The sequence below is a fragment of the Arachis ipaensis genome, chromosome B9 (genome assembly GCF_059453495.1).
Source record: "Arachis ipaensis isolate K30076 ecotype BB chromosome B9, ASM5945349v1, whole genome shotgun sequence".
In the NCBI taxonomy this organism is placed as follows: domain Eukaryota; kingdom Viridiplantae; phylum Streptophyta; class Magnoliopsida; order Fabales; family Fabaceae; genus Arachis; species Arachis ipaensis.
In genome coordinates this window covers 158,402,421-158,426,911 of record NC_142444.1, presented here as the reverse complement: position 1 = coordinate 158,426,911, position 24,491 = coordinate 158,402,421, and the positions used below count along the sequence as shown (strand labels likewise).

General features: G+C 32.8%; 4 protein-coding genes across 6 annotated transcripts; all 4 read left to right on the top strand.

The window, feature by feature from the left end:
• The first annotated feature begins 381 nt into the window (after positions 1-381).
• LOC107617723 (pre-mRNA-processing protein 40A) lies at positions 382-10,340 on the top strand. Of its 2 annotated transcripts, none has more exons than XM_088498041.1 (29): positions 382-662; positions 1,233-1,294; positions 1,386-1,466; positions 1,559-1,894; positions 1,972-2,142; positions 2,239-2,315; positions 3,553-3,622; positions 5,065-5,117; positions 5,208-5,265; positions 5,368-5,717; positions 5,807-5,879; positions 5,968-6,159; positions 6,241-6,309; positions 6,431-6,508; positions 6,757-6,843; positions 6,931-6,965; positions 7,100-7,205; positions 7,580-7,660; positions 7,742-7,834; positions 7,904-7,957; positions 8,056-8,172; positions 8,343-8,441; positions 8,681-8,728; positions 8,804-8,890; positions 9,021-9,128; positions 9,227-9,291; positions 9,522-9,624; positions 9,714-9,962; positions 10,054-10,340. In XM_088498041.1, the coding sequence occupies exons 2-29, from the start codon at positions 1,262-1,264 to the stop codon at positions 10,186-10,188; spliced, it is 3,108 nt and encodes a 1,035-aa protein (XP_088354167.1). In that variant the 5' UTR covers positions 382-662; positions 1,233-1,261; the 3' UTR covers positions 10,189-10,340. The 2 variants fall into 2 exon arrangements, with proteins under 2 accessions (XP_088354167.1, XP_016175051.1); XM_016319565.3 differs by having other exon boundaries at positions 417-677.
• A 3,077-nt stretch (positions 10,341-13,417) lies between these two features.
• Positions 13,418-14,136, top strand: LOC107616708 (phytosulfokines-like). Its single transcript, XM_088500119.1, has 2 exons — positions 13,418-13,665; positions 13,784-14,136. Exons 1-2 carry the CDS (start codon positions 13,537-13,539, stop codon positions 13,907-13,909), a joined length of 255 nt encoding a protein of 84 aa, XP_088356245.1. The 5' UTR covers positions 13,418-13,536; the 3' UTR covers positions 13,910-14,136.
• A 4,178-nt stretch (positions 14,137-18,314) lies between these two features.
• LOC107619471 (methyltransferase) lies at positions 18,315-20,828 on the top strand. 2 transcript variants are annotated; one of them, XM_016321770.3, is made up of 8 exons: positions 18,315-18,553; positions 18,794-18,867; positions 19,276-19,418; positions 19,523-19,569; positions 19,663-19,771; positions 19,873-19,934; positions 20,168-20,282; positions 20,479-20,828. In XM_016321770.3, exons 1-8 carry the CDS (start codon positions 18,350-18,352, stop codon positions 20,619-20,621), a joined length of 897 nt encoding a protein of 298 aa, XP_016177256.1. In that variant the 5' UTR covers positions 18,315-18,349; the 3' UTR covers positions 20,622-20,828. The 2 variants fall into 2 exon arrangements, with proteins under 2 accessions (XP_016177256.1, XP_088353842.1); XM_088497716.1 differs by having other exon boundaries at positions 18,493-18,553; positions 19,281-19,418.
• A 2,394-nt stretch (positions 20,829-23,222) lies between these two features.
• On the top strand, positions 23,223-23,830 carry LOC107616683 (uncharacterized). The gene has a single exon (XM_016318629.3). It carries the CDS (start codon positions 23,380-23,382, stop codon positions 23,581-23,583), a length of 204 nt encoding a protein of 67 aa, XP_016174115.1. The 5' UTR covers positions 23,223-23,379; the 3' UTR covers positions 23,584-23,830.
• Positions 23,831-24,491: the final 661 nt, after the last annotated feature.

Here is a 24,491-nt window from a genome sequence, read left to right as displayed (position 1 = left end):
AATTCTTATAAGAATGAGTTGGGATATTAGTGGTAATTTTTTTTTTGTCACCAAAAAAAAAATCGGACCCTCCGATTTGTGTTTAAAAAATTTTAAAAGTTTGGAGTACACAAATCGAATCTATCGATTTGTGTTGAAAAAATTAAAAAAATTTAGAGTACATAAATCGAACTGATTTGTATACTCCAAAATTTTTTAATTTTTTTTAACAGAGATCGAAATCGGACGGTCCGATTTGTGTACCTAAAAATTGTACGGTCTGATTTGTACTCCGTATATTAAATCATTCCATATTTTAAAAAAAATACTTTCGTAAATCACAATTTAAGAAAATACTGTTGTTAATCCAATATTAAAAATAAAAAAGTGTAGTAAAAAAGTAAAAATTATATAGATCGAAGAAAAGGGCAAGGTCGGGGATACAAGAGGGAAAACCAAGAAAGAGGGTATGTTAGGATTTGCCAGTTGCCACTTCACCAAGAAGTATGTATCGTCCTTCTTTTCGATTGTACTTAATCAGTGTTAAATCCCTCTTCCGTTTTCCAGCACTCAAATAAATTACATCACCAACTACACACAAACAGAGTTCCCAGGTTTTAAGCCCAGCTTCACAACTTGCCTCTTTCATCTGTTACCCCCCATACCAACATCTTACCCCATTGGTACGCGTGTTACATGTAATCCTTAATTTTTCTTCTGTTATTTTTTGTTTTTAACGTCCGAATACCAATTCACTTGATGGGCATTCTTGTTTCTGGTTGAAAAACCTAGTTTTTTACTTTTTCTCTATGTGGGGTTAAAAAATGATTGAACTTTCCTGCTAGTTTCCTTATGGAGCTTTTTGTTTTGTGTTGGGTTTAATTTTGAATGATTGGGTATCCTTGTTTCGAGAGCTAGATGATGGTAGAGCTGTTTTGAGGCACATTATTTTGATTTTGATATAAGGGCACCTGTATGCAGAATTTGATTTACTGAATGCTGGTTGCAAGTCGTAAGCTTTTCTAGTTTAAGTCGTTATGGTGATCACTGCCTCAATTTCGGTGAACTTGAGAGTTTCAGTTATACTTATTTGTGCCCTACTATGAAATCTAATTTGCTATTTTTCTAGGGAATTATAATCATTACCCATTGTTCTGCTCTTTGTAATTGGCTGTTGTTCCTTTCTCCTGTATGTTTTCTGGGTGCTGCTAAGATACTAATATGTAGTATCTCTTTACTCTTGTTGATTACAGTAGTTCGTGGAGTTTGATTCTCTGGTCACATGTCCAATAATCCGCAATATCCGGGTTTACAGGTAGAGTATCTTGAAGTATAAATCAGGGGTTTATTCACCTACCTTTTTATATCCTATGTCTTAATTTTCCTTGCTCTTCTTGTAATGAAAGCCTCTTCGGCCTCCTGGACCTCCCATTGCTGGTTCACTGGATCCTCAGCGCAGTTTTGTTCCAGCTCCCATGCCTGGTCAAGTAATGCATTTTCTCTATTTGTGATTGTGATTACGTCAACTATGTATCAAATCATCATTCATCTGAAATGAAACCATTTAATTTTTCTGCAGTATCGCCCTGTAGTTCCTACTCAGCAGCCTCAACAGTTCATGCCCATGCCATCTCAACATTACCCTCCTGTTGGTCCCAGTGGTCCCATGATGAATGTTGGAATGCCTCCTCAAAATCAACAGCCCCAATTTCCTCAACCCATTCAACAGTTACCTCCAAGACCTGGCCAACAATTGCAACTCCCACCACAGCCGCAGCCACTTCCATTGTCAGTTGCTCGGCCAAACATGCACATGACATCTGAATCAATGATGCCGCAGCCTGATTCTCAAGTGCCAAATGGCTATGCACCAAGCTTAGGTGGCCCGGGAATGCCCCTTCCAGCATCATATACGGTAAAGTGATGGCATGTGTTTGTAGTGGATAAATTAAGATTCCTATATACAAGTACTAATTTATGGACTGGATGCAGTTTGGACCATCTTCTTATGGTCAAGTGCAAACTAATTTTAGCTCTGCTAGCCAATTCCACCCTGCTTCTCAAATCCAAGCTCCCTCTAGTTCTTCTTCCCAGAGCATTACCTCTGATACAGTTGTTCTGAGCAATGACGAGAAACCTTCAACTACATCTGTCACGCCTTCAGTATGAGCCTTACTTGTTTTCAATTTCACAGCTATTTTTATATATTGTCTTTTATATCACTGCAATATTTATGTGGTCTTACTTTCTTTCTTTCAGGCAACTGGCATCCAGCCTTCACTTGCGAATGGTGGATCCACAGATTGGATTGAGCATACTTCTTCTAATGGAGTAAGGTAAGATATTCAACTATTTGCTTGTAATTTGATATTTGCATATTTTCTAAATAGTGTTCTTTGTTAGGTGACTTTAGTGCTAGTTGGGGTAAGCCAACCCTGTGGGTTTTCTGCTCATACATCAATGAATTGGGTTCAATTTCTGGGTTCCCCTACTGATGGGTCATTTATAAGTAAGCCTGTAAGTGCTTATTTAGCCGGAGGCATGCTTTGACCTTACATTGTGAGCCTTTCTCCTGATATAAAGTTTTATATTAGAGAAGATCCTAAGTGACGCTAGCTGCAGTAAATATAGCTTATTATACCATGGATCTCATTTTGAATAAATATACTAAATTTACACCCCTTCCAAACTGCGGGAGTCAGATCACACACATGCTGAAAGCCAAAAGGCTAAAGAGACAGTTGCATCTAGGTCTACATATTTTTAAAACAAAATTATGAAGTCTTTTTGAATTGGAATAAAAGATATATTTATGAAAAAATTACATTGAAACGGTACAAATTAATATCTTATAGTGTATCATGAATCGAAATAGTAGGCCAATTTATTATAACCAAAATGTGCCATGTAGTATTACCTTTACCTTACAGTATTGCATACCAAGTAACTGTAGTTAAAAATGAATAAGGGATTGGTGGAAGGGAAAGTACGTGGTGAGAACTAAATTAGGGTTGACTGCTTGCCTATTTGCTACCTCTTTGGCACATAACATTGTTTTTGCAATTATCCGTTTTAGATTTTCCCCAATCCTTGTTTTGCTAGCCAAATTCTTTGTATTTGATTAGTCTTGTTCAACCCATCATGGGCTTAGTATATTTTGGGTAATTACTGTTGATTTTCCATAGTTAGTCATCTAGTGCTTGCTTTTTGGTAAAACATTTGCTTTTGATTGAGTTTTACTTACACTGGCTATCTAGCTTGTAATATAGTCCATGGATTCTCATATGACATTACTGTTGCTAGTAATCACGAAGTTTTACTTATTTCTCCTGCTTCATTTTGGTTATCATAAGTAAAAGATTTATTCATTGGCCAGATATACATTTCAATTATAATTGAAAGTAATATTAGGAGTGATATGCGATCCTGTAATTTTCTTTCTCTTGCTTGATGTCATCTAATGATTTAGGTTAATATTATAGCCTCTCTTAGTAAACGGCAAAATCTCTTTGGCATGAAAGCTTTTGTGGTTATAATTGTCAAGACTTAGTGTATAACTTTTGAATTTCACAGATATTACTACAATAAGAAGACTAAAGTATCTAGCTGGGAGAGGCCTTTCGAATTGATGACCCCAATTGAGGTGAGTCATACAGTTGACTTTGCTTTGACGCCATGACTTGTTAGTCATGCTATTAAATTTTTTTTGTTCTGTTTCCCGGTGAAAGGTTGAACACATGACATATGTCTTTTGGTCTATTGTATTATTAAATGGGTTCACATATTCAATTTCATTTGTTGTATGCTTTCTGTTTGTCAACTTCGGTGAAAAAAATATGTTCCGTCAGCTCACTTGTTACTGGACGGATTTTCTCTCAGGCAAGCTACCATCGATCTTGACTCATGTCTTGTTGTGAGGTCAGTGTTGTGACAATTGCTGGTTCAACTGTCAGATATCAGCTGTTTGTTTTCTCTGGATGATTATGTAGAAGACTGTTCAATTTCATGTAATTGTGCTGTGTTTTTTTTTTTTTTAAATATAGAATGAGAATAAAATTTCTGTCCTATAAATCATAGTGTGACTGAAGATGGTTAGTGCTGTCCCTGGATTATTTTCAATATCCTTTTGTTTAGCAATAGACAAAATATTTACTCCTTGAGGTTTCTTCCCTGCTGATGGGGCCATAAAAAATTTTAGATTTAATTGACTTCTCACTAATGACTGATTCTGTACGTTCTGTAGTATGGCTACGCTTATTTATTTATGTCTGCTCATGAAGAAGAGAGATTTCTCTTTTCTACTTTTTCTTTCCGTTTCTCACCCCCTCCCCCCAATGTCACGTGTTTCTGTGTAAAAATATAATTTCACTCACTCATAGGCATCCCAGATAAGCATTTTTGCGTTGATTTTGAGCATATGATGGTTGTCTTCTATTTAGCATTGTGCAAGGCACCTCATATCTTTCAGTTTTAAAATCTACATGTGACACTCTTGTAGCTTTAAGATGCTTACAGTAACAGGTACATGCTGTGCTACTATATTGAGAGGTAGGCTATGCGTTGGGTCTTTGCTCCTTGTCCTACCTACTTAATTGCTTGATGAATGTTGGTAAATTCTATCATTGTACATCTCGATTGTTGATCCTTTGCGTCACATTTTCTCATGATTTATCAATGGCTTATATTTAGTTACATCACTTGATAAATGTGCATTACTCTTGTTTCTAGATCTCAGTCCGAGGTCTATTATATCAATTTAGTTTCAAATATGTTGAGGTTTATAAGAGCTGAACTGGGGATTCATCCAAACGAATGATTGGAATTTTCCTTTTCTTGCTTATTAACTGGAAAAAAGTTAAGGGAATTGAGAAGGCTAATTTTCTCAGTTCCTGATATTCAGTTGGCTGGTCATAATTGATCCTTTTACCTTGCGCTATTATATTGCCTTGATCTGTTTTCTCTATTTCACATTCTTGATTTGGGAAATTTCAATTTCCAATTTCTATTATGAGATAATGTGTATTCTTCTTTTGGGAGGAAATCGCTTTTGAGACTGTTAACATATGTCACTTGTCTTTTTGTTAGAGGGTGGATGCAACAACAAACTGGAAGGAGTATACTAGTCCTAATGGAATAAAGTATGTATTGGTTCCATCATATCATCATTTTCTGTTTTTAATGTTCATGTCTGACTTTCTTTTATATATTGGTTATTCAATATTTCATAGGTATTACCACAACAAGGTCACTAGGGAATCAAAGTGGATGATTCCTGAGGAACTGAAGGTTTACACCATTAAAAACAATGCCACTTTCAATATTCTTTTTCATCTATTTTCTGCTTCTTATTTAACTGAGATTCCTTTTCCGCAAATTTTATCCATCAAGTTGGCCCGTCAGCAAGTTGAAAAGGCAGTTGCCAATGGAACACATACTGATGCTCTACCGAATTCTCATACTCAACCGTCTGTAACTCCTCCTGTGATTGAAACAGCACCAACTGCAGCAGCTAATTCATCTTTGATTGGTCAAGGGGAACCATCAAGTCCTGTTTCAGTTGCTCCTGTTGTTAGTGCATCTACAAGTCATCCACAATCTGAGATGAGTTCTGGACCATCTGCCTCTCCTCATGTGGCTCCCATAACTGGAATGACAGTGGCTGAAGTAGAGTTACCAGTAAATACTGCTACAATATCTGATGCTGCAGCAGGAAGTGATAGAGCTTCTGTTACCAATCAGTATTGTCTAGTATACCTTTCCTGTTTAGTTTTTTATTTTGATTATTTGGTGGTAATTTACTTCCTTTTTGTTTGTTGTAAATTTCTAGGAATGATGGCAACAACTTTCTGGTGAAGGATACACTGGGCTCTGCAGATGAAGTTCCAGCAGAAGATAAAGAAGTATGCTTCTCTTGTACTTCTGATGAGTCTCTATCAGTTCTTGTTGTGGATTTGTGGTCAGAAAGCTGATTAATCTTAAATTATGTAGGATGGTAAAAATGATTCGTTAGTAGAAAAAACAAATGATGTGGCTTCAGAAACAAAGGCAGATACGGTTTCAGAAACAAGGGCTGATTTGGCTTCAGAAACACAGGCAAATGTGGCTTTGGAAACAAAGGCAGATGCATCTTCAGAAACAAAAACACGTGAACCATTACCCTTAGTTTATGCAAATAAGATGGTATGAGAAAGAAATATTGATATCTTAACCGTCTCTCTTGTTTTGTTCCCGTGGATTGATTATCACATTTTTGCTTATTAGGAGGCTAAAGAAGCATTCAAAGCACTGATAGAGTCTGTAAATGTTGGATCTGACTGGACATGGGATCGAGTAGGCTCATCTTCATGATTTGCTTTGCTGGCACTTACTTTTTTATAACTGTTTTGACTTATTAATTTAAATGTCTCTCTTTTATTTAATATTTATTTGCTGAAATCTGTATGTTTTTCAGACTATGCGATTAATAGTTAATGACAAAAGGTACGGTGCATTAAAATCGCTTGGAGAAAAGAAGCAAGCTTTCAATGAGGTAATTCTTATGTAATAACCTTGAGTTAATCACAGACACTAAGCTTGGATAGGGCTGTTACTTCGTTTTACATTTGACCCTTACTTTTCCTTGTCCATGCCAAAAAGAGTGGCCTCTGAATCCGTTTACTTGAAACGTTGCATGGGACCGGAATTTCGATAGTGCTGCTGCCACAAATATGTATTGATGATAATGTACTGCATAAATAATTTGTATGTTGAAAAGTGATATAACTCTTTTTTTCCCAGTACTTAAGTCAGAGGAAAAAACAGGAAGCAGAAGAAAAGCGCATGAAGCATAAAAAAGCACGAGAGGATTTTAAAAAGATGTTAGAAGTATGTAGTGTCTACTTCCATTTCCTTATAATTATTTCTTGCTTCTTTGATCTTGCAATTTTATGCTGACAATAAATCAATTTCCAGGAGTCCACGGAGTTGAATCCATCCACTAGATGGAGGTTTTTTCTATCTTTCAATTTGTTTCCTTATAAATAAGATTTGTTTTTATTCTTGTTTCAAAGTGTCAATTTAAACATTCAGACTATTTGCTTTGTGATAATTTTGTTTTATTGTTTTTTGGACAATCACTCAGCAAAGCCGTGACAATATTTGAAAATGATGAACGTTTCAAGGCTGTTGAGCGTGACAGAGATCGCAGGGATATGTTTGATAGTTTCTTGGAGGAACTTATAAACAAGGTGGATTCTACTACCTCAGTAACTCATCATTATACTACCTCATCATGCTATTCTGAAGCATTTACACACCCATAAACCTTTATGGTGATCCAAAGCATTGCTAAATTTTATTTAAAGATAAGTTTAACTATGGTGAAAATGATCCCACACAGTGGAAAATGGCTTGGTTGTATAACTTGCTGCGTTACACATTGCTCAATTCTGGGTTGTAACATATTGATATGCAGAAATTTGAAACAACATTATCATTTCACGTCTGATATGGATGGAAATGGAATGATGGTTGAATCTTCATTTAATATGATGAGTTCATTATGCTGTTCAACCTTTTTAAAATGCTTCTAATCAATCTTGTTTCATGGCATTTTCATCAGGAACGAGCAAAGGCTCAAGAAGAACGGAAGAGGAATATAACAGAGTACAGGAAGCTTTTAGAATCTTGTGACTTTATAAAAGTACATATATTTTCTTATACATTATATTTCGAAAGATTTTATATGATAGACATTCAATTGATGCAAACTCTTCATCCGTAGGCTAACACACAGTGGCGAAAAGTTCAAGACCGCTTAGAGGCTGACGAAAGATGTTCGCGTCTTGAGAAAATTGACCGTTTGGAAATATTCCAGGTAGTTTCTTTATGCACCTTCATTAAAATTAAATTTTAGATTCAGTCCAATGTATATGTTGCCTTTCAGGACTATTTACGTGATTTAGAGAAGGAAGAGGAAGAGCAGAAGAAGTTACTAAAGGTGTTGTCTTGTTTATTACTTATGAGTTTCTCTCAGATTCTACCCCCTTCCTCTTATAGTTTATTGCATTTGGTTATCTTTGTTTTCAAACACAACAGGAGGAATTGAGAAAGACAGAACGTAAAAACCGTGATGAATTCCGCAAATTGATGGAAGAGCATGTTGCTGCTGGCATTCTTACAGCAAAAACTCATTGGCGTGATTATCACATGAAGGTTAAATGCCAGATTATTAGTAACTTCTCTTTATAATTTTGTTTTCTGTTTTACAGCGAGACATTTAAAATATGATTTAGTATATTTATGTTGCCTGGGACCTTGTTTCTTTTTTGTGACTTGTGGCCTTGAATCAACTGCATTAATTTTTGTTTTCCATTGTGTTGTAGGTGAAAGATTTACCTGCATATCTAGCAGTGGCATCAAACACATCAGGCTCAACTGCAAAAGACTTATTTGAAGATGTTGCTGAAGAGCTAGAGAAACAAGTGAGTTTGCTAAATTGTCTTCTGGTTGATTCCGAACTTCACTTCTAATTTAGTCAGCAGGATTGCTTTGCAAATGCCAGACATTCGAGCTTCATAAGCATTATCTTAGTTTATTAAAATAGTGTTGTTCGTTTACTCAAGTGAGCTGGAGGACTTTTACTTTTGTGCATCCTGCAAAGTTTTTGTGGTTAACGGAAGTGTTTCCTACAAAATGTTAATCTTCTTTCTTGTTCATGCAGTATCATGATGAAAAGAGTCGAATTAAGGATGCGGTGAAGTTGGCTAAGGTATATGATATATCAATAATATCTTCTGATTTCTGCTTTGCAAATCTGTTCTGATGCATAAAACGTGCTTTTCAGATAACATGGTCATCAACCTATACTTTTGAAGAGTTCAAATCAGCTTTATCTATTGACTCTCCTCCAATATCTGATTTTAACTTAAAGGTAAATACAGCAGTGGCACATATCTCTGCTTTAATGCTTTTCCTAATATTGAGTTGCTTTACATGTCGGGGTTCTAATTGTCAATTTGGTTATGTTAATGCTTCTACTTCATACTTTACATATCTTGCAGCTAGTGTTTGATGAGCTACTAGAGCGGGCTAAGGAGAAGGAAGAAAAGGAGGCCAAAAAACGGAAACGTCTAGCAGATGATTTCCTTCATTTACTATATTCTACTAAGGTGTGGTATTGTGGACATAAACTAACTGATGCTGTGCTATTTTGGTGATTGGGCAATAAGAGTATGATTTTTGTTTTTGTTTTACTTACTGGTTGCAGGACATTACTGCATCTTCAAAATGGGAAGATTGTATAACACTTATTGAAGATAGTCAAGAGTTCAGGTCTGGATAATGATGAAACTGTGTTTGAAACTCCAATTATCTCTCCTTTTTTTCTCAAACAATATTTCTTTTTCTTAATAGAAACTTGAAACGTTTCGGCTTATATTTGAGTACCTTTCTTAAGTTAGATAAATTGTTAGCCGAGACCATGGTGAATTTTCGGTGATAAATAACCTACTTATCTTGAAACTACTATTTAAGACTAATGTTCCCTGTTTTCCCTTTTTTAGATCTGTTGGAGATGATAACCGTTGCAAGGAAATATTTGAGGAGTACATTACACAACTGAAAGAACAGGCAAAAGAGGGTGAGCGGAAACGGAAAGAGGAGAGGGTATAAATTCTGTTCATGCCATCTATATTTGAGATTCGTGCTTGTCATTCACTGTGTCATATGTTCTGAACCCCAAATCTTTTCTGCAGGCAAAGAAGGAAAAGGATAGGGAGGAAAAAGAAAGACGAAAATCTAAGCAAAGAAGGGAAAAAGAAGGAGTTCGCGAAAGAGAGAAAGATAAAGCAGACAGTGACAGTGCCGACTTAACGGAGAAAGGCGATAGTAAAAACAAACGGAGGCAGCATCAAAGTCCTGAGCACACTTCTCATGAATTGGATAAAGAGAGGAGTAAGAAATCTCATGGGCATAGTAGCAGCGACAGGAAGAAATCGAAACGAGTATGGATTCATTCCTTTACCATTTTACAAATACAGAAATGCTTATGATTAATATTTGATTGTCTCCTTTTTGGTGTTGTAAATGGAGCAGCATTCATCTGGTCATGAATCAGATGAAGGCCGGCATAAAAGACACAAGCGCGACCACCGCGGTGATCCTCACAGAGAAGGTGGTTATGCGGAGGCGGAAGACGATGACTATGGTAAAGATGTTGATAGATGGTAATTTTGCTGATCTAGACTCCTATAGCAACCTTTAGTTTTTGTCACTATGTAACATTTATTCAAATTATCAAAATATAAATTTTGAAGAGTAACTTGTATAATGAAGATCTTACATTACATGTAGACTTAATAGTAGGAAAGATTTAGTTCTCACTATGGAGCATGGTTTGCTGCAACTTGCACTTATGATAACTCGATCAGTATCATTGTTTTTCAACCAAAAAAAAAATTGAAATTCTTTCTTTTGTAGTGTAATTACATAGAAGCATGTTTCACACGGCCATGGTAAACAAGATCAGTGAAAATACTTCCAATATTGCTTAACATCTCGCTGAGTGTTCCTCTTACATTATACTTTTGATTTAGAGTCATTATTGCTTGATTCACATTCCTTAACAAAAACTGATTAATCGGTGAAAACTCAGGTGCAGTCGACTTTACTTGAAGTTGATAGATGAGAGTCGTTAGACGAAAATTTAGTCAAATCAGTCAAATCATCTAACGGCTCTCAACTATCAACTTCACGTGAAGTCAACTGCACCTGAATTTCCACCTGATTAATCACTCAAATAGGATAAGAGGCCCTGATCCCTATCCTCTTCTCTTAGCATATTTAATGTTGTGAGGATTAGCATCATTCACCACTATCATGTCACATGCACAAAGTCAAAGTGGCGTAGCCGCTTTGGGCGCCTATTTATTTATGTGTAGAAGTCAATTATTTCATTTGAAAGGCAATAATATGTATACAGTAGATACTACATAGATTTGTACCACTGATTGGAATTGGTCACAATAAATGAGTTCTACAATTACAATTAATAAATACTATAGTATAGTCATTTTGAGCAACAAGATAACGCTGGAAACTTATAGAAACTTCATAACACAGGAAAACAATAGAAACATGAAAGATCAAAGATATGGTGAACATATAAAGGATCTTATTAAGAAAGAGTTTTGGTAGTTTCTTCACTCTTTTTTGACTCATTTTCTTTTACAATTAGATGTTGTATAAGGTGAAAATTCATGTGCAGTCGACTTCACGTGAAGTTGATACCTGAGAGCCGTTAAATGATTTGATTGATTTGACTAAATTTTCATCTAACGGCTCTCAGGTATCAATTTCATGTGAAGTCGACTTCACTTGAGTTTTTACCGTTGTATAAGACCGGATTAACTAGATTTTACAACTCAATTCAATAATGAAGAAAAATGAATGATCACGAAGATAAAATTAAAATGGTCAAAGATCAAAGGCTAATGTTGATCTAAATTGTCACCATAAAATGAAAACACGGAGTAATAACTGAAAGAGAGGTGCTACACGTACAAGTTTTTTATTTCAACCAAATCCAATCGAGTGAGAGTGATGAGTTAGATTAATCGATAAAAAGACTTATACGTATAGCATGATTCTGAAAGAAAAGCTTCTTTCTCACGCACACTTAAAACGATAAGGATTTAATTAATATAAAAAACATGTTAAAAATATAATAACAGAAATTTTAAATTATTAGGGCACATATTAACCATACTTTATATATGATTTTTTGAGTCATCAAGCATCTCACATGTCATTGATTTCCACATTAAAGTCATGAAAGCCCACCAGCAGCAACCATATACTAAATGCGAAAAGAACTGTCCACCACTCCTGCCCTCCTCATTGCTTTTAGCTTCTTGCCAATGTTATTCTATTTAATTACTTATTTTTTTTAAGTGATTATTATTATTATTATTATTATTAGAAAAAACATAGTCATGATGTACATAACAATAACATCATACCCCATCAATTGTTTCATATTCAACTCTTCCCATGCCTGAGGCCCAATGGTGGAGCCACCTTGTGACAATGAACTTCCCCATTAAGCATGCCAAACAATATTTCATGAGCACCATAAAATCATTGCAATCCAAAAACATATTACAAATAAAATCTAATGAATGAAAAAAAGGAAAATGAAAGATCATTGCCATTTGCAACCCTCTAGCAAAGAAAACATTGCAATCAATTTTGCACTATGAACTTGCTCACGCATGTTGATGCACTTCATGATTGTTAGGAACATGAAGCAAGTCAAAGAGCCATTAACCGAGACTTATTTACATAGGAAGCTATAAATTATAAAAGCTCCTACTTTTGGGACCGTTTCACAATGCTTTAGGACCTACTTCTAGATGGTTTAATGAGAACATAATGGAATAGTCTAAGGCAACTTAAATTCTAAGGCAGTTCCGGAACCACTAAGCTTTTGTTCAAACAAAAGTCATATATTATGGTGATCGAATTTCAACCCTCAACTTATTATATAATATCAAAGGAATATATACTAGAATCTATGATGCATGGACATTGACACGGATACGGGATACAACACAACACGGGACACGCCGATACGCAAATTTTAAAATCTTATATGATACGGGGACACGCAAACGTATAAAATATAAAGTATTTTTTAGATAAATCGTAATGATAATTTGATATTTTATTAATATTAAAATATAAATTAAATTTTTTTTAATTATTTTTAATGTCTTATTTTAATTATATCAAGTATTTAAAATATTTTTTATTTTAATAATTAATAATATATACTATATCTAAATTTATTTTAAGAATATATTTAAAAAATAAGACTGGACACGCTGACACGTGATGGTATTTAGGTGTGTTCAGGCGTTTGGAGAAAAAAAATTTATTTTTTATTAAGACACGGTTAGACACAGCAGACACGCGTGTCGGTGAGTGTCGTGTCCGAAATGTGTCCGACACGCGGACACAGCAACTCAGCAGCGAAGTGTCCGTGCTTCAAAGACTAGAATGACTTGGGCTGATATTTTCTAATTTTATCAAACAATTAATGCTTAATTAGCTCAGATGCATTTTAGTTTTTATCAATTAAAAGTCTTATCTTTTTAAGACTAAATATAGAAACAACTATATTATATTATATTATATTATATTATATTATATTATATTATATTAACCTGAATATTGTTCTTATCAAATTAATAATATACAAAATATAGACAGAAACTAGAAGTGTTCTAAAATGCGTTGTTGCTAATTCTTTATTATAATATTGACTTTGTCCAACTCATATAATAACCGAAAAATAATATATATACACATATACTAGATCTACTATATATAATAGAATATTGTAAAGCGATTAGATATACAAATTTTTATTTATTCTTAAAATATTTTTCATGGTGTATATAAAAAGAATATCTTTTAGAGGATCATGGCTCCTATTGCTCCGGCTCTCTATAAATAGATTATTGAGTCCTGAGAGTGTTGTGTATCAAATCATATAAAGGAATATAGAGAATTAAAATGCATTCGTCTTCTAAGGTCAGCACCACACTTTGCATGGCAACACTGTTCTTCTTCTTCTTATTATTCTTAACCAATTTCACATATGCTTCAAGACCTGTCCCTGAATCATCTTCCCAACCACCTCCGGTTAGTCCTCTTACTTTAATTTTTAGTTGCTATCACATCTTATAATATAATATAATATAATATATACTCTGTTTCGAATATTAACCAATATTAATTGCATGTTCTTCTCTTATTGAAGGTTGTGGAGAAATCATTTAATGTGGAGGAATATTGTGAGGGTGTTGCTAATAAAGATGAATGCTTAATGAGAAGAACACTTGAAGCTCACGTAGATTATATCTATACACAGAAGGCAAATCCATGATATATATATCTCTGCATCACACTTTTGTTGTAATTTTATGTATAAGCTATAGTTTTCATCATATATGCATGTATGCCACTTTTGAAGAGCTACTATACTTCACTTTTCCTTTTCTTGTTTTGATATAGAAAGATATATTGATAAATATATAGTATTTGTAACCAACTATGTATGTATATATATTGAGTTTGGTAGATATAAATTTTGGTTTGTACTTTTTTAATGTTTTTAATACTTGTGAACAATTTTAGATTGTGTGATATGATGAATTCAGACATGATTTATTTTTACACTTTAATGGAACCTTGCATGATGAAGCTAAGAATAATCTGGGCTGTAAAGTATCCAACTTGTTTGCCATTTAAAATGGAACCCCAAAAAAGTCAACCTTTTTACTTTTTCCCTCCCAAAGTGAATAACTTTTTTGGGAGAGATACACAAAGAAATTCGTTTTTAACGTTTTACAACTTTTCTTAATTTAGAATCTATCTTAAAGCTAAAGGTAAGGTAAATTAAATGGTGGAAACTCAAGTGTAGAGTGAAGTTGATAACTGAGAATCGTTAGATGAAAATTTAGTCAAATCAATTAAATCATTTAATAATTCTAGCTATCAAATTGACTGCACCTGAGTTCCAAATTAAATATACTGGTTCTTTTCCTTTTCTTTAAGTACCCAGTAATAAATAAAGAAACTTGTTTGGGATAAAAATAGGGGTGAGCACGGGTCGGTTTGGTTCGGGTTTATGGTAAAATTAGAATCGAACCGATCAAAATGTAATTGATTTGGTTTGGTTTGAATTTGTATTTTTTTGTATACATACCCGAACTAAACCAAACCGATTAAGAACGGATTGGTTCGGTTCGGGTAATTGGGTACCCGATGACTTTAAAATTCATAGAAAAAAAACAAATTTTTATCTTAAAAATTCAACAAGTACAATAAACATGTAACATCAATAGAAATAATCTAAACATGTTAAACACCAAATACATTAAAAACTAAACTCATTAAAATCTAAACATATTAATAATGAATAATCATTCTCTAATGGAAAAGCCATATATATATATATATATATGTTTTATTTAATTAATATATGATCGGGTTGGCGGGTTGGTTCGGATTCCGCACCCCCAAAATCGATACCCGAACCAATCACTTTCGGTTCGAGTTCAGACGGATAATCGGATACCCGCTACCCGTGCTCACCCCTAGACAAAACACAAAAGGATGGCTGATGCCCCTTATCAATTAATAATATTGCATTAGTTCAACAAATTTGCCCAAACATGTGATTATTCTATTGAATAAGTTGGCATGTTTACGTATTGTGCAGGTTGGATTGTCTTCTAAACAAGCTAAATTAGTTTATTCCAGATTATTTGTCCATAAATTGACGTACTATCTCTTAAAAGTTAAAACACCCTCTCTCCTTTTTTAAGAAAAAAATATATCATAGTTATATTATATAGGTTTAAATAATGTTTAATTAGTTCACTGTATTGTTTGGTCAGCCAACATACGCGTATGTATGTGTCACAAATCTTAAACTAAGCCAAACCATGCATGTAATATAATCCTTGTCGTGAACTATTTTCATATAATACATCCATTATTGTTTGACATCATATAAATTGAAAATTACGATTACCATGGTTTAAGACCAAAATTTTGATGGCTTAGCTCGGTTTTGGTCAATTCCACGTGTGTTTTCCTCATGATTTTGCTGGTTTATATCTATTAATATTATTATCATAGGTATCCGATCCATACTTTTTAATTCAAAATTAAATCTACCAATAAAAAATTCTTTCGTGTATTCTGGTGAGTGGTGACTGATTAAAACTTCATCTTCACGAGAAATAATTTTCTATATCGAAGGTTCTCTCATCATGATCAATCCAATGTCGATCAACATCGTCTAGAAACGAGATTGCCAGACTTTTCTTCTTCTATCTTTAATTTAAATTAAGCTATTGTTAATTGCATGTTTTATAATCACAATCTAGTTGAAAACAAGGTTTACCTCCTCATAAAGAGAAACACTTAGTATTACTTTACAATTTATTTTTTAAAGTTTTGTAAAATTTTACATAAATTCTTTTGTGTAAAAATATAAAAACTACATATGTTGCTAGCTAGCCAGAGAAAAGAATTTTAATTATAGTATAAAAATAGAAAATATTTGATAACTAAAATTTATTTTATTTAATATTTATTAATTATTACAATAATTAATAAAAATTAAATAAGATAAATTTATTTTATTTTTTTTTCTAACTTTACCTATAAAAGCAAATGAGCTTCTATTATCATAGGATACAAAAACATGATGAAGTGTGCATGCCTGAACCTCATGAAACAATTAATCGTTAACCAAAAAGCACATAAAATAAATTACCCTATGGCGGCGGCACTGTTTGTATATGATTATGTTTGTGCCACTAATGTGGCTTACAGAGTTGCCATATGAATGCAAGAATGAATGACTAGTCTATAATTATGTTGAACATACACTCATGTTTCGACCAACAACTTTAGCGGCGGAGATAATGCGGCTCCAGGCCCATGACATTATATTATTATTAAAAAGATAATTTACATAAATAAATTGTCTGTCCTTTAAATTTATGTAACTGCATTCTTTTAAATATGAAGACGCAAATACATTGTTTTATATATCTATAGAAATCAATACTAAAAAAAATATCACAATACGCGACAGCCTCGAGTGATTTTTGTGTTCTTCTATTTGCACGTAATTTGCGGCTGGTTATAGCGGATTATGTGTTTCCGTAAACCACTACTATCAGTAGCGATTTCTATAGATATATGAAACAATGTATTTACGTCTTTATGTTTAAAAGAATGCATGCAATTGCTTAAATTTAAAGGACAAACAATTTATTTATGTAAATTGTCCTTATTAAAATTACCGAAAAAAATCAATTTAAATTCGTCGAATGGACAGTTTACTAATTCATTTAAATAAGTGTTAAGATTTTGAATTTTATCTATTAACCAATAATATATTTTTAAATAAAACTCAAATCTGATCTATAACAAATTAATCTTGATTTGTTGAATTTAAATTTAGTAAGACTGTTGTTTGCTTATTTTTTATTAATTAAAAATATTTTTATACGATAAATTAAGATATAAATATATATTGAATAATTATCAAAGCATTTAATAATGCTTAACTATCGTCTTTGCATAAAAAGATATTTACGAGTATCATAATTAAACAGAAAAAAGTCATTGGATTGTTATTTTATCTATAAACTACAAGGTATGAACCTCACAAGTAACAATATATAGAAGCTTCTTTAAGGACTTGGTATGTAGAATTCTATATTATGCCTCTAGGCTCTAGGTGACTCTTTACGTACGGAGTTATTTGCTGTTCAATTTGAAAATTTTCCATAACCAATTACTGCAAAATTTGACCTACAAACTTGGTATTACTCGTTACACGTACGTTTCGATTGTGACCTCAAATTATATTATTAACGACTAAACTACCAAAAAGTTGTCCCGAAATTTAGATTGTTGATAAAAAGAACTTTAGAATGCTAATGATAAATAAATTTTCGAAATATTTAAAACGTGACTTAAAGATTTAGATATTAAATATATATTTTTAAAAAAAATTAGAAATTAAATTTTAATATAATTTTTTGCAAATATTATTAAAAAACTAATTTTTATCTTTAAAGTTTTGCAATTTTATGTCAAGTAAAATTTTCTTAAAAAGTTTTTTATTGTGAATGACTAATTTTTTTGAAAAATAAAATAAAATTTAGGAATTAAATTTTGTTCAATTTTTTGTGTACTTTTTAAATATACATTTAAATATTACCACAAAAATTCGAATCAAATGGATAAGTTGTTTGCTAAAAACAAAAGTTTTATAGTTACTTATAAAATATATAATATTTATTGATTATTTTTATCATATTTTTAAGTCATTCAAAGACTATTTTGTCGATAACATCTCTTAAAAACTTTTGATCAGCATATCTTTCAAATACTAAATTAATAGTTAATTTTATTATTAGTATTTAGCTAAAATATGTTTTAAGGGCACATAATAAACCTATTACTAGTAAAAAAGTTTAAAATGTTTTTATTTAATGAATATAAAACAAAAATATAATAAAAACTTAAATTTTTTATATTTTCGATAAAAAATTTCTTGTTTTATAATTTTAATATGTGTTCTAACTTCTAAGGGCAGATGAGAAATAAAACTGCTAAACAGTGAATAAATACATACCATATATGGGCCTATCTTAAATTGGGCTGATTTGGGATAACCCACCAAAAATATAACCCAAATGAATATTTTTTCTGACCAAAAATAATTAAGCGGATGAGAAGTTTTGAAAGAGACAAAAAATGAAAGCGAAATTGAATTGGGGGCAAATGCAACCAAATGCAAATGTTGCAAACCCTAGCACCCGCAAGGGCAGCAAAACCCTGTTTCATGGTGAATACATCATTGGCATGGCTACGAAACTTGAAAGCGAGAGTGAGAGTGCGTGCATTCTCTTTCTCCTCCTCCTCCTCCGACGATTACGGAGACCAATCACGCGGTGGCCTCCCCCGCTTCTACTCCGAAACTTTTCCTTCTTCCAAGGCATCCCTCTTTTTCTAACTACTCTTTCCTAATACAGCACATCATTTCTCTGTTATTTCACCTTCATTTTAATAATGGTTTGGCTTTGCTTCCAACATTCAATTTTTGCAACGATTTTCAGCTAATTAGCATTACCGCTGCACTTGTCATTCTTACTGTTCGGTGTTAGATACCACATTGGCAAAGCCTTGCCACTTGTTTAATTGAAGAAGGGTTTATTCTGTTTCTGTGGCAATGCAGGGTAGTGTTGTGCGTGTAAAAGGTGATGAATTTTGGCATATGACAAAAGTATTGAGGCTGGGTGCCGATGACAGGTAATCATATAGATCACTTGTTATGATTTAGAGGATAGTTTAGTTTAAGACAATTGATCTTGTGCAAAATTTGGTTATTCTTCTGAATTCTACCCTTTGAACGATTTGAATTAGTTATAGGGTATTAGGATGCTTAATGTTGATTAGTAAGGGGAAAATATTTTAGGCAGTTGCATTAGACTTGAATGTGGAAAGTGGAGTCCTTTCTTGTAGTTCATTTCCAATATGTCTGTCAAATATTTTATGTCACGGTTGTACCGTTAGCCACTATTTTTGTATATTTCTAATTCAGGGAACTGAAAGTTAAAGAGAGACGCTTCTTGTGCATATTTAGTGGTCTATGTTTCCGTATTCATCTCTAGCATAACTCTTCGATTTCAATATGATTTGTTGATGATCCACATCAAGGGTAGAGCTCTTCAACGGGAAGGGAGGTCTGGTAGAAGGATGCATACAGAACATTGATCGCACTGGACTTGATTTTGTTGCACTGAATGATCCAAAGCTAATACATCCACAGAACATGCAGTTGCATGTATTTGCTGGTTTTGGTTAGTTCCTATAGTTGTCTCTTTAACAACTTCATGTTGTTGTGTGTTTTGAAGATGTGAGCTTTTGTGCTCAATTTTTCACTTGTTACACCATGCATGTTTAGGAACTTTGAAGGGTGGACGTGCTGACTGGCTTGTAGAGAAGTGCACAGTATGTTTCACTAGCATGTTGAGATTTTATCTGGTTAGACTTATAGCTTCATGTTATGGTTGTTTCTCTTTTATTCATGTTACAATGCCTTAGGAACTTGGAGCCAATAGTGTAACTCCACTACTTACTGAACGTTCTCCATCAATCTCAGAAAATCGGGTAGACAGATTGGAACGGGTAATCTTAGCGGCATCAAAACAATGTAAATATATTTTTACTTGCCTCTGAAGCTAAGTGTTTTTGTAATCCTATTAGAAATTGGCTTTTCAGTTTGAGGAACCTAATGTTGTTGCTCTTTTGTAGGTCAACGGCTGCATGAAATGGTCCTGAAACCTCCTGTAAAGGTTAATGACCTTCTCCATCTTGTAAGTTTTCCATTTCAATTTTAGTTATTTGCAAAGACTATTAGTCACAACATTGTAGTTTTTAGGATGCTTATTTTCTTTTGGTCTTGTGAATTCTTTGTTTAAACAAGGGATTTGATCTTGCTATAAATGGTTACGTAGTGACATTTATGTAGTATATAGACCGATGGGATTCCAAGTCTTCCCTTCTCCTTTCTGCTCATGGCTAACTTTACCTGTTTTCTGTCCCACAGATTGCACAGTCAAAGCTTTCTCTTGTTGCAACAGCAAAGGCATCTCCTGTTCTTAATGCATTGACAGAATTCAAAAAAGAAACTAGTGGCTTAATCGTAATTGGACCTGAAGGCGGTTAGTTTGCTTAATTTTGTTCAATCTTAACTTTTTTGTTTTATTTGAACGGTTACATTATGCTTAAAAAATGGCAAGTCTTCTAATTGCTACTCATCATTATGATTGTCAAATAAATGCCATGTTTCTTGGTATCAATTTGTTGCTTAAAATGAAAATAACACTTGTTTGTTTTGGTATTGGGTGCCTTGTCCAGACTTCACCGAGAAAGAAGAGAGTATGATGATGGAAGCGGGTGCCATAGGTGTTAGTCTCGGGCCACATCGTCTAAGGGTTGAAACCGCCACAATAGCACTTCTATCAACTCTCATGTTATGGTCTGACTCTCACCGAAGCTAAAAGTTTTGTATCACATGACATGTTTCTTAGATATCATACTTCTATTTAATTTCATTTATTGGGGCCTAACTTGAAATTCTCAATTTGAAGTGGGGTATAGAGAATGATAAATGCAGGGAAGGTTGTGCAGATCTCGGCTTTCTTTAACTGTGAGTATTCGTCTTTAAACCTGTTGGTCAATATTATACAACAAGAGCTGAATTCAAAGTATATAATGTTATTTTAGGAATCACATATTATAGAGAAAACTGATCAACGGGTAAGATCAATTGATAATAATTTTGGTTCAATTTTTTGCGCATATCAATAGCATTGCGGTTTCTTAGTAGTAAAGTAGCACAGGGAGAAGATAGATATTTTTTAATTTTGTGGGTGTTTATAGTCCCATCACCCATGTGATGTGAGGACTATTGTGTGGAGAAATTTAATATAATGATACTTCACCATACACTCCAATCACTCCATAATGAGTCATGAATCCTGAGCCTACATGATTGATATATGTGGCATTTATGATATCAACATTGACTGATTATAAGAATTCATTGGTTCGCAACTGCGATATCTATGACTAATTTTTAGTTGATTTATAAGCAATTTCATTCTCTTAATAGTTACATCAAATTAGAGCGAAATTAAAATATATCAAGTGCTAAATAAAATAGAATTTTGTTAGCACTTTAAAAACATTTATTAAAGTTCAAATTAAATATTTATGAAAGTAACAAGCTTTTGAAAATTTCATAACATCGATATATTTACAACTCAAGAAAAACTGTTATCTTTTAATTTTTCAACAAGTAGATTACTCATTAATAAACCCTAATACAAAAACATTATATTACTAGTTGAAAAGCAATACCCCGTTGACCAAAGGGGAACAATCTGTTCTTATTAAATACTAATATTCAGCTCCACAAATTTCACAATAATGGATAATAAATTTGGCATGACTTACCCATTTGAAATCTTGTCCAACTTCCTGTATTAAACGTTGACATTAGGGTGTGAATCAAAGAAAGTTTGGGTGAAATATTTTGGTGACAGAATAATGAGTATTATTTAACAAGAAAAGCACTCCCCTAGCTATTTCCTATTGATTTTTCTAGTTTGATTCTAGAATTTGCACAAATTTAATACATTAAAGGAGTTGTCTTAAATTGGATTTCTCACTTCCGAAAGAAGATTTTCCTTACGTTGCTTATTATCATTATTGATGACCTAAAAATGATTTTCTGTGCTATTAGATAACACTAAGGAACAAAAAATAAACTCAAAAAATTAATGTAGCTAACTTTTTTCCCCTTAAATTTGACCTAATACTAATCACTTCTGTGTAAAAACTCCTAAAATAAGACCGTAAACGAAAATGGACAAGGTCTTAATAAAGTGGCGCTTTTATTTATTGTTACTACTTTTTAACCTGCCTCATGAAAGTCAACACAACCGGCAGCAATGCATGTGGTCCGAGTCAGTAACACCGACCAATTTGGCAATTCATAAGGACGTTGGGAAAATATTATAAAAGAAAATTTCTCCTTGATTAAAAAGAAAATAAGTCTCCAGTAAGAGAAAGTAAAGAAAAGAAAGGAAAAAAATTTCCCTATCAAGAAATAAATAAAAATTGGCGCAACCTTATCGTTTCATCTTATTGTTTAACATATTTTTTTTTTGAAAAGTATAGGTAAACAATAAAAATATTAAACAATGTAAATAATAGATATATTTGATGTTCATTTTACTAGTGTATGAATGGTTATTTTAATATTAAAATTTAAAAAATTAATTTAAAGGTGTAATATGTTTTCATTTAATTGGTAGATATTTATATTGTTCAACAAAATCATTGTTCCCTAACATTCCCTTTTTTTTGGTTATTATTGTTTAACATATTTATCGTATAGGTAAAGCTAGTAAACAATTATTTTCCCTTTAAAAAAGGTTTCGTTTTACTCTCTCGTTTTTCTTTCGTTGTAAATGCCCCTATTTTTCTATTGGAATATCCAGTGAATGTGTACCCCTTGAAAATTAATAAATTATTTAGCTGAGGTCAATATGACAATATCGGGCCAAACGTTTATATAAATATAAGGATCATATTTGAAGTAATTAACGATAATATTCAGTTAAAAAAAATGTTAAGTGATTAGTGTTTTTTATTTTATATTTAAATTAATACTAACAAAAAAATAATTATTAAATTAATTATTAATATAAAATATATATTAAAAATGAGTTAAATAACACATATATTTATATATAAATAATTGACTTGATTGTATACATAATATTTTTTATTTTGTTAATAATTTTTTTTTTCTGAAGATATGGAGACTCGAACTCGCAACCTCTTAATTGAGTATGGGGAGACTATGTCATTTGAGCTATTTCTTCTTAGCTTATTTTGTTAATATAAAAGCATAGATATAATGAGATTTATAATGGTTTCTCTGAGATTGATGTTGGCGAGCATATCCCATTTATTCCGTATAACATATAAAGGAAATATATCTTTTTTAATTAAAAATAATAAATAATAATTAAAAAAAAACGTTGAATGGAAGAAGTTGGTGATTACGTACATACAGATCACAAATAAATACAGCATTTATTTAGAGAAGTAGAGTATCTATAAAGCATTGCTTAGATGCGCAGCACTCAGTGCATGCATTATGATTCACTCAACCACACATACATAAAGTTGATTGATTGATTCAACTGCTAATTGAAGAGAAGGAACATCGCAGATCAAAAGGAGATGATGATGGAGAACCTGTTGGAGACGATAAAGTCTCAGGTGAGCAAGCTGAAGCTAACGAAGAAGAAGAAGAAGAAGCCGTACATAAAAATCGATAAGAGTGCGAGCGTGAAGGTTGAGATCCGAAGCAGAAAGGCTCGCAACCTTATCGACAAGACTCTTAAGGCTGCTGATCGCCCTGGCAAAACCACCCCTATCTCTTAATCATCACCTTCCTTATGTAACATTCATTCACCACTCCCTCTATCTTCTGAATTTAAATCCTCTAATTTGAGAAATTTGGTATTTTTTACCCTATTTTCATTTATGTAAACAAACTGTCCTTGTAACTATGTAAAACAAAACAACAGTTTTTTTTTTTTAAGTTAGGAGTGAGACTCGAATCCGAAAACTCTAGATGAGGATGGAAAGATTATGTCATTTGAATTATAACTCGTTAACAACAAAACAACAGTCCTTGTAATAGCTTTATTTGGCAATTAATTTGTGGATCATATATTATTATACATCCATCTATTAATTGTTAGAACATAATATTGTTATCTGGTGATGTTCCTTCCTGCCTAAATGGCAGGCTGTATTATTGATGGTCATGATAGAGAGAAAAGAGGTTAGAGATAATTGTGATTATAAAAGTGATTTAGTTTAATTAGTATACTTGTTAATAATGACCGTCGGATCGGAAGTGGCCTTTCAGCCATAGAACAAGGTCAATAAGAATATAAGATAGGCCTATCTAAATGGTGAGTCCAATTCAAATATATAAATAATTTTTGTGGAACTAGCTAGTGCAAATGCTACTTGACTAATCACAAAAGACAAAACACGTATGTAGATTGTTTCATATTGTTGAAAAAACTCCTCTAAAACATGATATTATGCTATGATATATTTTGAAGGTTGACAATTCTTGATTTTGAGATTTTTTTTTTTTCTGGTTGTCCACGGTATCCTCTAACTCGACACGTCAACGACTAATCCATCGCGGATCTGAGCTTCATTTAAAGGTCTCCCGCTAACTAATTGGTTGCTACATGCACAAGACGAAATTTGAACCTCCAATACTTACTTAAGCAAACAAGTGAGCTGATCACTTGACCAACCATGTTGGT